At 43.5% G+C, this 19805-nt stretch overlaps 1 protein-coding gene across 1 annotated transcript in view; it reads left to right on the top strand.

The window, feature by feature from the left end:
* Positions 1-19805, top strand: part of Syne2 (spectrin repeat containing, nuclear envelope 2) — a 282755-nt gene that overhangs the window by 14267 nt on the left and 248683 nt on the right. The window contains exons 2-7 of the mRNA XM_013013810.1: positions 12530-12591; positions 15131-15226; positions 15315-15392; positions 15483-15575; positions 17755-17936; positions 18556-18752. Of these exons, the coding sequence (XP_012869264.1) occupies positions 12530-12591; positions 15131-15226; positions 15315-15392; positions 15483-15575; positions 17755-17936; positions 18556-18752 (708 nt within the window). The remainder of the gene's footprint in view (positions 1-12529; positions 12592-15130; positions 15227-15314; positions 15393-15482; positions 15576-17754; positions 17937-18555; positions 18753-19805) is intronic.

Here is a 19805-nt window from a genome sequence, read left to right as displayed (position 1 = left end):
TGTGAGATGCATATTAGATATAGTACATGAACAATTTGGGGTTTATTTTTGCCTCTTTTTTTTTTTTTTGGATCTGGTAGTGGGCCTGAACTCTGGGCCTGGGTGCTGTCCCTCAGCTCTTCAGCTCACGGCTAGTGCTCTACCACTTGAGCCACAGCGCCACTTCTGGCTTTTTTTCTTTTTGCTTATGTGGTGCTGAGGAATCGAACCCAGGGCCTCGAGCATACAAGGCAAGCGCTCTACCACTGAGCCACCTTCCCAGCCCCTTTTTGCTGCTTTTTTGTTTTTGGTGGTACTGGGGATTGAATAGGGTTTTGTGCTTACTAGGTAGGTGCTGTTCTTCCAATTGAGCCATGTATGCCTCAGTACTTCGCTATTTTCCCCCCAGGTTCTTCCTGTCCTTTTTCTTGTCTTCAAACAAATCATATATGTGTGTGTGTGTATTGGCTTCCTCAAAGTGAGGTGTGTGAACTTCTGAATCGAAATATCTACACTAGCCTGGAGTGATTTGCTGGCATTTCAGAGTATTAGCCTGACACTGGTGGCTCACTCCTGTAATCCTAGCTACTCAGGAGGCTGAGATATAAGGATCATGGTTCAAAGCCAGCCTTAGCAGGAAAGTCCTTTAGACTCTTATCTCCAATAAACCATTCAGAAAACCGGAAGTGGCACTGTGGCTCAAGTGGTAGAGCACTCATCTTGAGCTGAGGAGCTGAGGAACAGTGCCCAGACCCAGAGTTCAGGTCCTGTGACCCACCAAAAAAAAGTGCTTGACTGTGCCATAGAAGGTGTTTAGACCCATAGGCCTTATTGCCTTGATTTTCAAGAAGTGCATTCACTGAGCTAGGCACTGGTGGCTCATGCCTGTAATTCTAAGTACTCAAGAGACTGAGATTTCAGGAGCTGAGGATCACAGTTCAAAGCCAGCAGGAAAGGCTGTGAAACTTTTATCTCCAGTTAACCACTGAAAAGCCAGAAGTGAAGTTGTGGCTCAAGTGGTAGAGCACTAGGCTGGGCAGCACCTAGGCCCTGAGCTCAAGCCCCAATACCACCCTTCCCTCCCCCAAAAAAATAAAAGGAGGGTATCCGTGTGTTCTGTGATAGAGGAGAGGTAGTGCATGCAAGTAACACTTGTACTAAAAGAAATAGCGCACATTCTTGATTTATTCCACAGGTGTTTATTGGACAACTAACATGAATCAGAATTGGTGGGGAAAGTAGAGAGACAGAGTACCCAGATTCTAAGAATTTTCTCTGTATTTGTGGGCTTATATTCCTGTGCTAGAAATAACACAAGATCTGCGTACTCAGAGGGCCAGGAGCTATACTCCTGTGAGCCTGGTTACAAAGTTTAATATAAATACCTCCAGTGTTTACCCAAGGGTGTGGTTCACTCTTGTGGGAACATGAACTTGCTGGATTCCACATGCTGAGATTCAAAGTAGAAATCACTAGATCTTCCTAACCAAATGCTCAAATCTCTGCACCAACTGGGGACATATATCAACAACTCCATTGAACGATTCATTCAATACATCTTCATTTTTCTTTCTTGGTACTGGTCTTGGAGGTTAAACTCAGGGCCTGGGCACTGACTCTGAGCTTTGTTGCTGAAGGCTAGCATTCTACCACTAGGGTCACGTCATGGGCTTTTGCTTCTAGTTTTTTGCTGGTTAACTGGGGATAAAGAGGCGTCCCATGGACTTTCCTGCAAGGGCTGGCCTCGAACTGCAATGCTCAGATTTCAGTCTTCTGAGTAGCTAGGATTATAGGAGTAAGCCACTGGTGCCTGGCTTCAATAAATGTTTTCCAAATTCATACAATATGAAAAGCTCTGGAGGCAGAACTCCAGACAAAACAAGGAACACAATTAGATCTAGCTGGTTCTTGCTGGAAGCCTGGAGCTGATAACCAGGCTGGTACTTATCAGATAGTCTTAGATATTAGGTAACAGTGGGAGGAGCACAACTTTCTTTAGATATAATCTGAGATAAAATTCACAGTCTGAAGAAGTACCTGCTTAGCATGTGTGAAAGTCCTACATTCAGTCCTGGGCACTGCAAATAAAAGAAAAAGAAAAAAGAAAAATTTATGTATTATACAATTTACCTGCTCAAATTGTTTAGTTTTACTTATATTTGTAGAGCTGTGCAATTCTCAGCACATTTGATTTTAGACATTTTTTGTTGTTGTTGGTCATGGGGCTTGAACTCAGGGCCTGCGTACTGTCCCTCAGCTCTTTAGCTCAAGGCTAGTGCTCTACCACTTGAGCCACAGCGCCACTTCTGGCTTTTCCTGTTTATGCGGTGCTGAGGAATCGAACCCAGGGCCTCATGCATGCAAGGCAAGCACTCTACCACTGAGCTACGTTGGCTCAAAAAAAAAAAAACAGATCCAAAAAAACAAAAACAGATCCTATACCCTTTAGCTGTTAGTGCCTTAGCCATGTCCCACAGTTTCATCTCTGCTTTCCTCCTCTGGCCTAGCATACCACTAATACACTGTCTCTGCAGACTTCTTTATTCCATTATGAAATGGAATCATATCATCGGTAGTATCTTGTGACTTTCTCTCTTGGCACCAGGTTTTCAAGTCTTGTCTGTCCATATTATAACTAACATTCTGTTGAATAAACTAAGTATTTCTACATCAGGAACTGACAGTGTGTGTGTGTGTGTGCACACACGTGTGTGTGTGCGTGCGTGCGTGTGCGTGCGTGCTAGGGCTTGAACTCAGGGCCTTATGCTCTTGATTGGCTTTTTCACTCAAAGTTGAATGGCTCTACCACTTGAGCCTCATGTTTACTTTCACTTTTTGCTGGTTAATTGGATGCAAGAGTCTCATAGCCTTTTCTGCCCAGGCTAGCTTCAAACCAGGATCTTTAGCTCTTAGCATCCTGACCACCTAGGATTACAGGTATGAGCCAACAAAACTTTCTGTAAAGGGTCAGGTAGTAAGTATTTGAGTTTTTGAGGGCTCTCTGGTATCTCTTTGTAGCATAGAAGCAGCCATAGGCAACAAGTAAACAAACAAGCATGTCTGTGTTCCAATAAAACTTTACAAAAACAGTTAGTGGGTCAGTGCTTAATCCTCTTAACAATTCTGTGAAGGAGGCATTATTTCTCCACTTAATAGCTGAGAAAACTGAGGCACACAGCTTGGAGGTAGGTGGCAGATATGGGGTCAGTCAGGGGCACCTTGGTTCTTGGGTGGTGTTTTAACATTATCATTAATTACAAATTGAGGTCAGTTCTAAGTAGTGGGTGGAAGGGGAGATTTCCCTCCTGACTCTGAAAGCAAATGAACACCTGGCTTATTTGCCTTCAGTTTCCTTCAGGATGTCACCATTGAACTGAGATCTGAGCATAGGTACAAGTTAAGGGAGTGAGGGCAGGGCAGGTGCAAGGCTTGGAGAGTCCCCAGAAGCAGGTGGAATGGCTGGAGCCTAGTATGTGGGGTGCAGAGAGGCTGGGGAGATGCCCCAGGTGGGGTGAAGTAGGCTGCCAAGCGCCCCCGTTAAGGATTTTCCTGTTGCTGTGCACTGCTGAGTACAGTCTCCCAAGGGTGCCAATTTTCCTGGCTGATGCAGCGAATACATTGGCAGAACCCCAGCAGACCTGGCTGGCCTTGCAAGTGCTCCATCAGGGAGCTGCTGCTGGGAGACTAAAAAGCAGGGGAAGGGAGGAAGAGTACAATCCACAGTGGAGCGGGGCAGATTTGGATGGGATGGGATGATGGAGGCTGGGAGGTAGGTATCAGGTTCCTGAGAGATTGGGGGGAGCGGTAGGACAGAGCTAGCTGGGGGAGGGCTACTTTTGCAGTCCCATCCGAGCCTCGCCAGGGGATCCGTGGGAAGCAGGATGCCGAATTTGAGAAGCACTTTCACCCAGTGCTCGCCATTGATGTTGTCATTCACTATCCTTGCTCCCTCTTGGGACTATTTTCCTTCTGTGTTTGTTTTGCTTACGATTGGTTGCCTGAGATGGTTGTCATTGTCCCCTGGTCCCTTCTACATTAGCCGATATTGTCCTCTTTTGTCATTGAGTAACAAGTGTCTTCCTGTTCATCCTTCCCACGGCTTAGGCTTTTTTTTTTTTTTGCTTTGATTGCACATGCCAGTGTTTTTATTCTTTTCATTTGCTCCTTCCTTTATTTCTATTTGTTATTTGTCTCCATGAGAAACCAGAGAAGAAGTAGCCTTACATTTTCCATTTTCTTCCTACTGGGAAGTAGCCTAAGATTCTTTGGGATGGTTGTTGGAACACATTGCTAAAATGTGTTGTGCTGTTGTCCAGCCTGACTTAGTCTTACCATGAATATCCTAGCAGTTTTTGTTTTCGGGTCTCACTATACTCGTCTGGGCTGTGACATCATGAGAAATGCATATTTGGCTCCTAACCCCTGTAATTTCCTGTGGGAACACCTGGTGCTCTAATATTTATTTGGTCTTTCTCCAGTTCCTCACACAAAGCCCTTCCAAACCCTTGGGATTTCTTGGACAGTAGGAGCATCTTTTATGCTGATGAGGTGACTTTTTATTTTATTTGTTTTGCAGTACTGACTGGTTTTGGCTTGCTAGACTGGCACTCACCTCTTGAACCTTCAGTCCTTTTTTCCTTGGTTATTTTTGAGATAGGGTCTTATTTTTCTCCTGTGCCAGCCTGGACCGTGATCCTCCTATTACATACTTTCCACCATAGCTGGAATCACAGGCACACCACATGCCCAGCCTTTTCTGTTGAGATAGGGTTTTGTGAACTACTTTGGCCCAGGTTGGCCCAGAACTAAGGTCCTCTCAAATGTAGTTTCCAGCTAGCTGAGTTGTCAGGCTTACCCCACTGTGCAAAACTTGGTTGAGGTGGGGATCTCATAATTGTTTTTTCCCGGGCTAGTCTGGAACTGCAGCCTAGCCCCTCACTCTCAGCTGACTAAGTAGCTAGGATTACAGGTGTAAGCCAGTGGTGTCTAGCTAACAAAGGGAAATGACTTTTCTTTCTTCCTTTCTTTTTGTGCCAGTCCTGAGGTTCAAACTCACGGTGTGGGTGCTGTCCCTGAGCTTTTTGCACAAGGTTAGTGTTCTACCACGTGAGTCACAGCTCCACTTCCAGCTCTCTTTGGTACTTAATTGGAGATAAGAGTCTCATAACCTTTTCTCCCAGGCTGGCTTCAATTCACAATCCTAAAATGAGTTCCCTGAGTTATTACAGGCATGAGCCACCGGATTCACAGGTAGCTTTAGGATGTGGCTGGTTACCAGAAAGACCAAACGATGATTAGAATTTAGAACTTTCAGTGCCTCTCATCCTTCCCTCTTCTTTGGTAGTGATAAAGGCATGGAGATTTAGTTAAGAATTATTAAGCTGATGGAATTACTCCTCCACAAAAATCCCTAATGTAGCTGGGCACCCATGGCTCACTCCTGTAATCCTAGCTATTCAGGAGGCTGAGATCTGAGGATCGTGGTTTGAAGGCAGTAAAGTCCCTGTGAGACTCTTAACTCCAATAAACGAGCACAAAGAGGCTTAGGGACAGCACCCAGGTCCTGAGTTCAAGACCCAGGACTGGCAAATAAAAGAAAAAAGAAATCTCTGATGTGTGGGAATGTGGGGTTTGGTGAGTACATTCCTGTGCTGGGAGGGTGATGTAGCCAACTTCACAGGCACAGGAGCTCCTCTGCTTGGGGTCGTGTGTGTGTGTGTGTGTGTGTGTGTGTGTGTGTGTGTGTGTCTTTTTCCTTGTACCCTTGGCTCAGGTGAATGTGTGAATTTTGTGAGTCGTCATAGTAAGAAGTTGTTGTGAATTCCTGGTTTGTAGTGAAGAGCAGGGGAACTCCGTGACCTGCGCACCGCTGCTTGTGATTGGCTGGCAAGGGACACTCACTGTCTTGTGATGTTGAGCCCTTCACCTGTGCGTCTGCACTAACGACAGGTAGTTAGTCAGAATTGAACTATGGACACGAGTGTCTATAAAGGTGGAGGTGTGTCACATGAGAGCAATGTCTACCAAGCCCTGAAGGAGAGTGTTTTCTTTCATAATGTCCTTGTGGGTTTTTTTCCTCCTTTTTTTTTGGGTCCGGTCATGGGGCTTGAACTCTGGGTCTGGGCGCTGTCCCTTAGCTCTTCAGCTCAAGGCTAGTGCTCTACCACTTGAGCTACAGCGCCTCTTCTGGCTTTTTTTTCCCTGCTTATGTGGTGCTGAGGAATCGAACCCAGGGCCTCATGCATGCAAGGCAAGTGCTCTACCACTGAGCCACCTTCCCAGCCCTCTTTTTCTTTTTTTTGATGCCAGTAATGGGGCTTGACCCCAGGGTCTTATATTCTTGCTTGGTTCTTTTTGCTCAGGACTGGCACTCAACTATTTGAGCCATACCTCAACTTTCAGCCTTTTGTTAGTTAGTTGGAGATTAGACTCTCTAGGATTTGCATGACCAGGTTGGCTTTGAACCTTGGTCTTAAGATCTTAGCCTCCTGAGTAGCTAGGATTATAGTCATGAGCCACCAGAACTCAGCTGCTTTTGGTCTTTTATTAGTAGAAGAAATTGCCCAGGGGTTATTAAAACAAGGACTAGGCTAAGACATAGGCCTTCTATAATGGTTGCCAGTAAATTCTTTTCCTTGTCTAATGACAAGTCAGTTTAATCCTTGATACTTTTAATACTTGTGGTGTCTTTCAATCAGCAAATATTTATTATGTCTTCTCCATAGAACTGAATTAGGGGAAGCAAAATTGCAGAAAGATTTAACTTGAAGCTTTTTTTCTTTTTTTTTTTTGTCGGTCATGGGACTTGAACCCTGGGCCTGGGCATTGTCCTTCAGCTCTTCAGCTCAAGGCTAGTGCTCCACTACTTGAGCCATAGCGCTACTTCCAGCTTTCTGGATTTTCCTACCCAGACTGGCTTTGAACCATGGTCATCAGATCTCAGCCTCCTTAGTAGCTAGGAATATATGTGTGAGCCATTGGCACATGGCTTAACTTGAAGCTTTTTATGTTAGTGGGAGAGAAGCCACAAGAGTATAACTATAGTCTGTTCGTGAGTGACAAGTAGTTATTAGCAGAGATGGGAAACAGTGCTAGGCTGTATATTTTAATTTAAAGCCAAATAATAGATCCATAATAACTATATGATTTTGCATCTTTTTCTTTTTCACTGAAGTTTATCCACATCAGCACAGATGTATCTACTTGATAATTTTTATTGACCATATATTAATTTAATGTACATTAATTCAATGTACATAAGCATACATCCATTTATTCACTCAATAACTATTGGCTGGGTGCTTTCTGCTCACAAGGTACTATTCTGAGATCTAGGTACTTGGTGAATAACTAAAGCAAACCCTTGCCTTCTGGACTTTGCCTTCTTTCCATGTCAGTCTAGAAGGATATAAAGCAGTGGTTAATGTTATGACTATAGAAAAAAAATGGGTGATATTTGAAAGCTAGTTTAAACATTATTTTTTTTTGAGGTCTCAATGTAGTCCAGGCTGGCTTTGAACTCACCATCCTTCAGCCTAAGCCCGCTGAGGGATGGGATTATAAGTGTGTACCACTGTACTTGGCCAAACTTAATTTACAGTTTATAATATTTTATATTCTTGTGGATGCTTTGAAGGAAAATTTAGTGAGTATTATAGACCATTTGTAATAAGAATGAAAGATGAATATCCCTTATCCAAAGTGGTTAGAGCCAGAAATACTTCTGATTTTTTTGGAATATTTTCACATCCATATATTTGCCAATGGGATGAAAATCTAAGTATGAAGTGATTTGTGTTTCAAATAAGTCTATACACATTAAGTAATGTAATAACAATATTTTAAATACTTTGTGCATAAAACGCTTCTTGGTATAGAATTTTCCGCTTGCAGAGTCATGTTGGTGTTTAAAAAGTTTCAGATTTTAAAGGATGTTGGATTTTGAAAACTTCAGCTAGGAATTTGTAACCTGTAGTAAGAAAGGACTGTAGTATGCATGAGGCTATGGATTTTGTTCCTGGCACTGTATTCTATCTCCACCCCCCCCCCCAAGCCAGATGTACCTAATGGTTACCCTAAACAAACAAACAAATTGACATTCAACTCAAAAGGAGAAGAGCTGGTATGGTGGTACACACCTGTAATTCCTAGCATTGGGGATGCAGAAAGCTGGAGGGTCACTTGAGCTTAGGAGTTTGAGACCTGCTTAGGCCACAGAATGAGACCATTTCAAAGATGCAAAAAGAGATTACAAAAAACAAAATAAAACCCTGAGAGAACCCAGGAAAGATTCAATGAAGTATGGTCAGAGGCTGAAGCCAGATTACCTCTGTTTTACTTTAGGCCAAGGGGTCGTTTGAACAGGGTAGGTATTATGTTCACAGATGTCCATGGAATGAAGTCCAGGGGTGCTGAGTTTGTGTGTGGAAAGGGAGGTGGGCTGGCCGGCCATTCCACGGTGGTGTAGAAAGAGGGATTATGCCTAGACAAGTGCTCATAAGTAGAGAAGTTGGAGAGGGTAGACTGGAGCCACATTATTAGTGACCAGCAATGCTAGGCTAAGAATTTTTTTTTTTTTTGCCGGTCATGGACCTGAACTCTGGGCCTGGGCGCTGTCCCTCAGCTTTTCAGCTCAAGGCGAGTGCTCTACTGCTTGAGCCACAGCGCCACTTCCGGCTTTTTCTGTTTATGTGGTGCTGAGGAATCGAACCCAGGGCCTCAGGCATGCAAGGCAAGCACTCTACCACTGACCCACCTTCCCAGCCCATTTTTTTTTTTTTAAACAGGCTCAATCCACAGTATTGTTCTTGTATAAAAATCCTAGGTTGGGGGCTGGGAAGGTAGCTCAGTGGTAGAGCACTTGCCTTGCATGCATGAGGCTCTGGGAGTGGCGCTGTGGCTCAAGTGGTAGAGTGCTAGCCTTGATCTGAAATGCTGAGGGATAGCGTTCAGGCCCTGGGTTCGATTCCTCAGCACCACGTAAGCAAATAGAAAAAAGCTGGAAGTGGTGCTGTGGCTCAAGTAGTAGAATGCTAGCCTTAAGCTGAAGAGCTGAGGGACAGCGCCCAGGCCCAGAGATCAGGCCCCATGACCGGACCCCCCCCACCAAAAAAAAAAAAATCCTAGGTTGTAACCACAACCAGAGCCTAGGTCCTCTGTATGGAGATTCTGGTGTGGGTTTTCACAAGATGGCCAGTGAATTCCTGATAGGGAGATTTGGTGAACACAGTCTCTTTCCAAAGATTGGGGCATCAGGTAGCAATAGGTCTTGGAGATGGCATCAAAGGTGAATCTTTAGCAAAATTGCCCAGTCCCTGGCTGAGATATAGTAGTCATCCAAACTAGTCATCATCAACAGCTTCTTGGAGACAGGAGCTGAGAACATCTCAGTGTCTCTGGGGCAGAAATGAGGTACACCAGCACTGAACCACAGTGGCCTGGCACCTTGTATGGGACAGTTTGGGGCTTGCCAGTCTTGTTCCCTCAGTGGCCTCTCCTCACAGAGACTATGGAGAGCTTGGCCAAGATGGTGGCCTTTTGGTTGGCAGGTGGCTACCTTGAATCTGGTGCACCGGCCTGCACAGCTCTGCTTCTGCACACACATAATCTTTAAGCATTCACCCTTGAGGGACACCCCCAGGAAGAAGTCAGTAATCTCAGGCTCCTTGAGGAGCAGAGAGGAAAGACAGGAAGGGAGAAATCCTCTGAAGATGTGATCTTCATGTCCCTAGCCGGATGGCCTACTTGGTGATGGGGATCCATTCCTTGTCATTGGGTTTGCCTCCGCCAGTTCCATGGTGGCTGTAGCCTTTGGAGTCTCCTCTGAAGCCACCATGGCTTCCCATGTCTGGATCAGCACTGGCTTCATCCGCTATTTGGTATTTTCCTGGGGAAGATAGAAAGGCTAAGTTGTTGTTGTTGTTGTTGTTATTATTGTTGTTGTTGTTGTTGTCAGTTGTGGGCTTGAATGCAGGGCCTGGGCGTTGTCCCTGAGCTTTTTCACTCAAGGCTAGTGCTCTACCACTTTGAGTCACAGCGCCACCTCTAGTTTTCTTGTGGTCAATTGGAGATAAGAGTCTCATGGATTTTCCTGCCTGGGTTGGCTTTGAACTGTGATCTTCCGATCTCGTCCTCCTGAGTGACTAAGATTATGGGCATGAGCCACTGATGCCCAGCTAGGCTAAGAATTTATCATTTATTTAGAAAGGAATTAGGGAATGGTGTAGAGATTTTAATGAGGAGACTCAAAGATCAAAGGTAGTGGCTGTGGGATGTATTCAGGCCACCTGTTAACCAGCCAGTGCTAGAGCTCGCCTTTCTATCTGCATCGAGTGTAAGTAAACAGGTAGACTGGTGCCCTTGAACCTTTGGGAGCTGCTTTGGAACCCACTGCTGCTTTGTGAACCTTGGTGGCACTTCAGGTCCTTGCCCAGGCCCAGCAGCGATGTCATTCACCATGAGCTAATTCATTGTGAATTTAAAATCTGCACCCTTAAGTTTAACCCATTTTATTTTAGTTCATTTCCCTTCTAGCCGAGAATATGAGTTGCCAGCTCACAAAAGGCCGATTGAATAAGAATAAACTCAGGGATTAAGTGTATTTTTATGGTAATGTCACCTACAGAAAATGGTTGCCTCCTTTCTCAAATCCAATCAAATACTTTTCAAGAATGATAATGATGAAGGATACTAATAAGAACCAGAATGAAATTCACTGTTTGCATTTTTCCTACTTGTACGTGTGTATCATTTTATATCTATCTATATCTATCTATCTATCTAATAGATGTGCCTCAAAACTCTCCTTTTTTCTTTTCCTAGCTTTTTTAAAAACAGAATTTCAATGTTAGATTATTCTATTATCTCTCTCTTTTTTTCTTTTTTTTTTGTGTGTAACATCTGCTGTTTAAAAGGTTCTTTTCTCTATTCTCTACATGCCATTCTAAGAAGAGTTTTATTAAGTTCCTTTAAAGCACGTGGCTCTCAGCTATTTTTTTTCCTCCATGGGTCAGCCTTCAAAAGAACAAAAGATTACTTATCCCGCCTTAGGGTGAGCTGTTTGGTTCTGGATCCTGTTGAATTAATTCTGCTATTCAAGGATAAGACAGGATGAAAATGTGAGAAAAGTGTATTAAGGGACAAGTGGGCTGGCACACAGAAACTTCCTTGAGTGTCTTCAGAGGTGTTTAATTGCACATGGGATGCCTTGGTTTGCTACTAAGCAAAGGATCCTTGTTGTCTGAAAGGTTTCTGAGACCCAGGATGAATCAGTGTCTTCTAAGTTTGGAGAATGTGTTAAAACAAAGCCACAGAGAGTCCTTTCCAACCCCTTCTCTGAGGGTTTCCACTGTGCCCTCTTTTCAATTTTTTTTCCTTGCAGAGGGTGCCTGTGGGATTTGTGTGCCATTCTTGCCTGCTGTTGGAAAGTCTCATCCAATTAGGACAGGGAGGTATTCAGCTTTCATTTTTCCTGTGTGCCAAGGATGGGACTTGAACTCAGGGTCTGGGCACTGTCCCTGAGCTTTTTTGCTCAAGGCTAGTGCTGTACCACTTGAGACACAGTTCCGTTTCAGGCTTTTTGGTGGTTAGTGGGAGATAATAGTCTCATGGACTTTCCTGCCTGGGTTAGCTCTGAATCTTGAGCCTCAGATCTTGGCCTCTTGAGTAACTAGAATTATAGGTGTGAACCACCAGTGCCTGATTCGTGATTATTTTAAATGAAGTTTATCCATCTGTCAAGGATTATTTCTCAATGCAACCCCATGTTTTATTGCAATCTATTTTCTTTCCTTCTCCTCCTTTTTCTCCTTTTTCTTCTTTTTCTCCTCCTCCTCCTCCTCTTCTTCTTCCTTCTCCTCCTCTTCCTCTACCTCCTCCCCTCCTCCTCCTCCTTTTTTTTTTGTTGGTCATGGGGCAAGAACTCTGGGCCTGGGCACTGTCCCTCAGTTCTTCAGTTCAAGGCACATGCTCTACCACTTGAGCCACAGCACCACTTCTGGCTTTTTCTGTTTATGTGGTGCTGAAGAATCGAACCCAGGGCCTCATGTATGCGAGGCAAGCACTCTACCACTGAGCCTCCTTCCCAGCCTCTTAAACCTATTTCAAAACCTTAAACCTTCTATAAAAAAAGAAAGAGGGCTTGAGAAGGCGCCTCAGTGCTTGCCTTGCATGCATGAGGCCCTGGGTTTGATTCCTCAGCACATCATAAGCAGAAAAAGCCAGAAGTGGCACTGTGGCTCATGTGGTAGAGTGAGTACCTTGAACTGAAGAGCTGAGGGACAGCGCCCAGGCCCAGAGTTCAAGCCCCACAACCACCCCTCCACCACCCCCCCAAAATAGGTCTAAGACAGGAACTCAGCCTCAGTCCTTGAGGTTTTGGTCATTGGCCAGTGCTCTACCAACTGAGTCATACCTCCAACTGCAGATGATTGCTTGTTTCTTATTTTTTGTGTGTCCCAAGAGTTTAAGCTGGTGACATGTTCTCGGAGTGAAAGAGTTTTGAAGCTTTGACGAGGTGAAAAGGTTCCTGAATTTGCTTTTTCTTTCCTAGCCAAACAGGAAGACACTCAGAAGAAAACCTTCACGTGCTGGATAAATTCACAGTTGGCAAAGGTGAGGGGGAAAAAAAGAGCAAATTGTGTTATCAGGGTATTTGTTACCTTTCTACTCTCTTGGTTTCGGCCCTAACGAGGCTATTAAAAAGAGGCCCCAGTAAACTAGGAAACGTTATGGAAATCTTTTCATAAAAAAACTGTGCTGAGCCTGGCGCTGGTGGCTCACGCCTGTAATCCTGGCTACTCAGAAGGCACAGATCTGAGGATCACAGTTAGAAGCCAGCCCATACAGGAAAGTCCGTGAGATTCTTATCTCCAACTAACTAGCAGAAAACCAGAATTGGCTCTGTGGTTCAAGTGGTAGAATGCTAGCCTCGAGTTGAAGAGCTGAGGGACAGCGCCCAGGTCCAGAGTTCAGGCCTCATGACCGGACCAACCCCCCACCCCCCAAAAAAAACCCCATAAAACTGGGAGAGAGCAAGGGAAGGGGTGACATTGTCCAAAAAGAAATGTAGACACTACCTGACATATCACTGTGACTCCTCTGTACATCACCTTTATAATAATAACTTAAAAAAACATATAAAAAGAATTGCTGAAGGCTTGGGGATTTAGCTCAATGGAAGAACACTTGCCTGGTGCAAAGCCCTGAGTTTAGTCTTCAGCTCTGCAAAACAAAACCAAAAACAAAACAGCACTGATAGCCAGCTTATCTTGACACACTTGTATTCTTTCCCAACTCAACAACAGAGTACTTAGGTTAAGGATATGGAACAGTGCTGTGAAAACACTCAAAGTGGTAATATTTCTTTCATCAAATGGAAGGGTAATAATAAGGTGAGTTGTCTCTACTGAGTGTTACATGTTTGAACTGTCTCACACTCTTTAAAGATCATGATTTGAAGTCCTCATGACATTGTTTTTAGGTCAAGTTTAGCAATATAGTACATTTTAGTGTGCCTACTTGTATATATATTTATTGTGCTGGTAGTGAGGGCTTGGACTCAGGCCTAGTGCTCTTGCTTAGCTTTTTCTCTCAAGGTGGTTACTCTATCACTTGGACCACCCCTATACTTCTGGAGTTTTGAATCTTTCAGATTTGTTTGCCCAGGCTGGCTTCAAACTATGATCTTAACCTCCTAAGTAGCTCAGATTATAGGCATGAACTATCAGCTCCTCCCTTATTTTATTAATTTTATTGTTTTAATTTAATTTTACTTCTTTTTGTGTGTCAGTCTTAGGGCTTCACCTCAGGGCCTGGGTTCTGTCCCAGAGCTCCACTTGCAGCTTTTTGGTAGTGTATTGGAGATAAAAAGTCTCCAGTGAGACTTGCTTTCTTGCTCAGGCTGGCTTCAAACTGTGATTCAGGATTACAGGTGTGAGCCACCAGCATCTGGCTGTTAACCTTGTTTTTCAAAATGGTGTCTCTCTAAGTTACTGAAGCTGGTCTTGAATGCAAGCTCTAGAGATTTACTCATCTTAGTGGGCCAGTTATTTGGGACTAGAGGCTTGTCAGCGAGGTCACATTTCTTTATTCTTTTGATATTGGAGATTGAACCCAGGGCCTCATGCATGCCATACAAGTGCCCTACCATTGAGCTACAATCAGTCACTTTTGATATTGGAGATTGAACCCAGGGCCTCATGCATGCCATACAAGTGCCCTACAGAGAAGGTATGTACCTTGTCCAGAGTCATAAAGCTTGTCAGTGATAGTGCTGAGGAACAAATCCAGGCACTCTGGATCCAGGCTCCTTGATCCTAATTCGGGTGCCATTCTATATCTGAGTGAGGCTGGGTACCTCAAATAACCTAGAGGCATGGTGAATGACCCCTTACCTACATTGTTTCCTCTTTGCCTATCCCAACACAATGCCAGTAGTGCTAACAAAGGGTAAGTGCATAAGCAGATTACCTCAGAAATGTAATCTGCTCTCTAAATAGGTCACTGTGGGCACCTTCTGAATGAATGTCTCTAATGTCATTTTCTACATGCAAGTTTTAAGCTTAGTGAAAGTACCACACACAAAAAGTATTGTGTGACTGGAATTTACCATGAGAATGAAGTTTGCTGCTTTTCTTATCAAGCTGTGATGTGAAACTTCTTTTTGATGCTAGTACTGAGGCTAGACTCATGGCCTAGGTACTGGTCCGTTAGCTTTTTGACTCAAGGCTGGTGCTCTATGCCTTGAGCCATAGCTCCACTTTTGACTTTCTGGTGGTTAATTGAAGATAGTGTCTCACTGAGTTTTTTCCTGCTGGGGATGGCTTCAACCTGCAATCCTTAGATCTCAGCCTTCTGGGTAACTAGGATTAAAGGCGTGAGCCACCAGCACTTGGCTTGATATGAACCTTTGCCTGTTCTGCATCATTGTGTCAATTAAAAATGAAATTACTGCTGAGACACTTTGTTTTGTTTTGTTTTCTAAAGATAGAGTACACTTATGAGACCCATGAAGGTATAATGTTTATTTTCTTCTTGTTGCATTCTGGAGGTGCTGAGGTATGAACTCGGGGCCTTGGGTTTGATAGGTAAATGTTGTACTGTTGAGTCTCCCCTTCAACCCTGAGTTACCATTTGTCTCTGCCTTTTGCAGCACACTCCTCCCTCGGTTATATCAGACCTATTCACAGACATCAAAGAGGGCCACGTCCTCCTGGACCTGCTTGAAGTACTGTCGGGACAGCAGTTGGTATGTCCGTGACACCAAAGAAACTTCGTATTGCTTAAGGAAAATGCATTTCATGTTCCTAAGTAATATATTTGCTTGAAATTTGTAGCCTCGGGATAAAGGAGCCAATACATTCCAGTGTAGAATCAATATAGAGAATGCCCTGACATTCCTCAAAAACCGATCTGTGAGTACACATTTCACCCGTAAAGTCTGTAGGTGTGATTAGTTTTGCGCATGCTTTTTCTCCTTTTAACCTGTGCTTCTCTGTTTGCAGATCAAGTTAATAAATATTCATGTTGCTGACATTGTAGAAGGAAACCCGTCCATTATTCTTGGCTTAATTTGGACAATTATACTGCACTTTCATGTGAGTAGTTTGATGATACGAAAACCACTTCGAATTCTCACAGTCTGAAATAAGTGTAATATGATAGTGCGATTTGATGCTAGATTCAGTCTGTGACTTTTTTTTCCATTATCATGAACTTGGAATCTGGAACAGGTTGAAAATGTGGGGCAGGTGCTTTCCCATGGGTTTTTTTCCCCCCTCTCTTTTTGGAAGTTGAATGCAAAGTGATCTTGACGCTGTCCACATTAGTACTAGCCTGAACAGAACCTAGCATGGGAAAATCTGCTTATATTGAGATTTAGTGTAGCAGAGGGGAGGAAGGAAGCCCCTGGAATAAATGATTGAAATCTAACCCACTAAACTTGCTCATATATCTCCATTTTTGAGGCCCCACGTCCAAGCTGACAGTGAATAATCCTGCCACAACCAAGTCAGTCCCAAGACTGACTTCTAGGCTCATTCCATTCCACAGACTTTTGAACATGGACTAACTGCACTAGCTACTCCTAGGGCTCATCAAAATAAGTTATGCTATAGTCCCTCACTTTTTAAAACTTAAGATTGACAGTTGTGTTCTCTTGGGCCTGGATTTTTTTTTTTTTTTTTTGTTGGTCATAGGGCTTGAACTCTGGGCTTGGGCACTATCCCTGCATTCTTCAGCTCAAGGCGAGTGTTCTACCACTTGAGCCACAGTGCCACTTCCAGATTTTTAGTGGTTTATTAGAGTTAAGAGACTCATAGACGAATATCTAGGATTACAGGTGTGAGCCACCGGCGCCTGGCTTGTATGCTTATTTAATACTAGGACTTCTGCCCAACCTAAGAAATTGCAGTTCTTTTCTTCTTCTGTGCTGATTCTAGGGCTTGAACTCAAGGCCTTGTGCTTTTTTGCCTGTACATCTTGCCTCTACTTCTGGCTTTTTAATGGTTAATTGGAGATAAAAGTCTCTGACTTTTCTGCTTAGATCCTCAGATCTTAGCCTCCTGAGTAGCTAGGATTACAGGCATGAGCTCCCAGTGCCTGCCCAAATCGAGTTTTCAGATAGTCATAATTACTTGTGAATGAACTTTAAAGATTATGTGAGGAGGGCTGGGAAGGTGGCTCAGTGGTAGAGTGCTTACCTTGCATGCATGAGGCCCTCGGTTTGATTCTTCAGCACCACATAGGCAGAAAAAGCTGGAAGTGGCACTGTGGTTCAAGTGGTAGAGCACTGACCTTGAGCTGAAGAGCTGAGGGACAGCGCCCAGGCCCAGAGTTCAGGCCCATGATTGACAAAATAACAACAACAAAAACCCAAAAGATTATGTGGGGAGACAAATGCTTATTTTAGAAAAAACTAGAATATAACCTCATTTATACAACATTCAGGACTAGTAAACCCAGATTGCCTATGACTTCTGGGCACATGCATTTGTAGGTAGAATATAATACCATGCATGAAGCTGAGGAAAGGTACATTTAGGATTGTGCTTCTTCCCTCTGGAAAGGAAGAGGAGTTGAGTTGGAGAGGGAAAGACAGTCAAACAAGGCAAGTTGTTAGGATTTGATCATCTGTGGGCATTTATTATTTTTCCCCATACTTTTCTAAGTTTGTTAAACATAATTGTAAATTTCAATGCAGATAATAAGAAATAATAATAATCTACCTCTCATGGGGTAACTACTGTACACAGTCTTAATGATACATGCAGAAGCAATTAATACATATTCATGTCAGCACAGTTGGTTCTGTAACTCTGTATCTCTGACTTACACCATTTGAAGATGGAAGATCATTTGTAAAAATATTTGCATGTGTACTAAACATACACAGAATTTTTTATTTCTACTCATTATCCTTTAAATAATACAGTATAACAACGATTTACATACCATTTACTATGTGTTAAGTATTATATGTCATCTAGAGATGACGTCAGTGCTCCACTTCTGGGGCGCAGTGGATGTCCCTTTTCTGTGGGATGTCATACCTGTATAGTGAGGACTGACCCCAGTCCAGATTAAAGGAGAGCCTGAAGTAGTCCCACATCACAAATGCAGTTATTCAAGGATTTGTCCAGAACTCATTTACCCAAAATTCAGATCTCACTGGGAAAGGATATTTTTTTTGGGGGGGAGGGGTCTTGTTTTGGCTGCAGTTTTGGGTCAAGGCTGTTAACAGCATTCTAAACATGTTAACAATCATATTTTTCTTAGATTGAGGAGCTAGCCCGGAGTCTTGCTTGCAACTATAATCAACCTACCCAAGATAGAGTGAATGTGGTCGAGTCCTCTCCTACCTCAAGTCCACCAGCGAAGAAATGTTCCAAAGCCCAAGCAAGGTGGCAGCTGTCCGCAAAGAAGGCTCTTCTGTTGTGGGCTCAGGAGCAGTGCTCCACGTAAGTAGTTTGATGCAACTCCAAGAGGCACACTCATAGAGAAGCTGTGTTGATAGAGCAAAGCAAACAAACCAATCCTCAGATCTCAGCCTCCTGAATAGCTAGGATTACAGGCATGAGCCATCAGGCCATCAGTACCCAAGTTGCATTTCTTTTTTTTTTCCCGGTCGGTTGTGGGGCCTGAACTCTGGGCCTGAGTGCTGTCCCTGAGCTCTTCAGCTCAAGGCTAACACTCTACCACTTGAACAGCACCACTTTCGGCTTTTTCTGCTTATGTGGTGCTGAGGAATCAAACCCATGGCCTCATGCATGCGAGGCAAGCACTCTACCACTGAGCCACCTTCCCAGCCCTCCAAATTGCATTTCTAACACCGGTGAACCAGGTGATGTTGGTGCTTCTGGATCAGGGACTGCCCTTTGAGAAAGAAGCAAGGTTTTGTGGTATTTTGAGCATTACCACACTTGATCTTATACTTTGACAGTGATATAAAATATTTTTCCTAGAATGATTTATACCATTTGTTTGATTCCTTGAAGTATGTTTTGGTCACTATTGAGTGGAATAAAGGGTTTTGATGTGTTATGTTTCTCAGTATGTATCCTGGCCCTTTTGTGACAGGTATGAGTCTGTCAGTGTGACAGATTTCAAGTCAAGCTGGAGAAATGGGATGGCATTTTTGGCTGTCATTCATGCCTTGCGACCAGACCTAATTGACATGAAGAGTGTGAAGCACCGGTCCAACAGAGACAATCTGAAAGAGGCCTTCAGAATTGCAGAACAAGAACTCAACATCCCCAAATTACTGGAACCAGAAGGTAGAGTCTCTCTCTCTTTTTTTTTGGCTGGTGCTGGGATTTGAACTCTGGCCCTGAGCACTGTCCCTGAGCTGCTTTTTTTTTGGTCAAGGCTAGTGCAATACCATTTGGGCCACAGTACCACTTCCTAATTTTTCTGAGTAGTTAATTGAAGATAAAAGTCTTATAGATTTTCCTTCCCGGGCTTGCTTTGAACCATGATCCTCAGATCTCAGCCTCCTGAGTAGCTAGGATCACGGGCGTGAACCATCAGGGCCTGGCTACAAGTACATTTCTTTTTTGACTGTGCCACCCCTTTTCTTGTTCTCTCTCTCCCAGAAACCAGTTGTCCACCATGTGGTGTAACTATTTTTAATCTTAAAGTCCCATGTGAGGGTGATTTGAAAATAACATCTCTATAAACAAACATAACAGCTTTATACTTTAGTTTTGGAGGGTTTAACTTAAACTCTTATTAAATTTCATGGAATTAGGAAGTCTTGCCAATTAGTTTACTTCAGTAATTGCAGGGTGAAGCCATAGCAGAATATAAACAATGCCTTTATGGGAATAATTGTAGTCTTGCCCTTAATTGCCTTCTATGGTGTTCTTCTTGATCTTATTATTTTGATGCTACATTTTCGCATGTAAGATATTTCTTTTGAGTCTTGAATTATGGTTGTTTACATATCTCCCTGTTCCCACTTCCTCCTCCTAGTTAAAGAAGAACCTTCCAGAACAGAAACAGCTGTCTTCCCTGTTTTCCTTATATGGTTGGGCAAGCTTTGCCCAACAACAAAATTCTAAATTGTGTTTTGATTATAATCACGGAGGTCATCATCAAATAATTTTAACCTCATAGGATTAATATTAAAGTAATTCTTTCTGAGAATTACTTTGCTGTGGATTGTATTAGATGTAATTGAGCAGTTAATCAAGAAAGAAATAGAGCTGGGAAGGTGGCTCAGTGGTAGAGCGCTTGCCTTGCATGCCTGAGGCCCTGGATTTGATTCCTCAGCACCACATAAGTAAAAAGAAAAAAGCTGGAAGTGGCGCTGTGGCTCAAGTGGTAGA

Source organism: Dipodomys ordii, unplaced genomic scaffold (assembly GCF_000151885.1).
Source record: "Dipodomys ordii isolate 6190 unplaced genomic scaffold, Dord_2.0 Scaffold2, whole genome shotgun sequence".
In the NCBI taxonomy this organism is placed as follows: Eukaryota; Metazoa; Chordata; class Mammalia; order Rodentia; family Heteromyidae; genus Dipodomys; species Dipodomys ordii.
The sequence above is the reverse complement of the archived record's forward strand: the minus strand, read 5'-3'. Positions and strand labels throughout refer to the sequence as shown.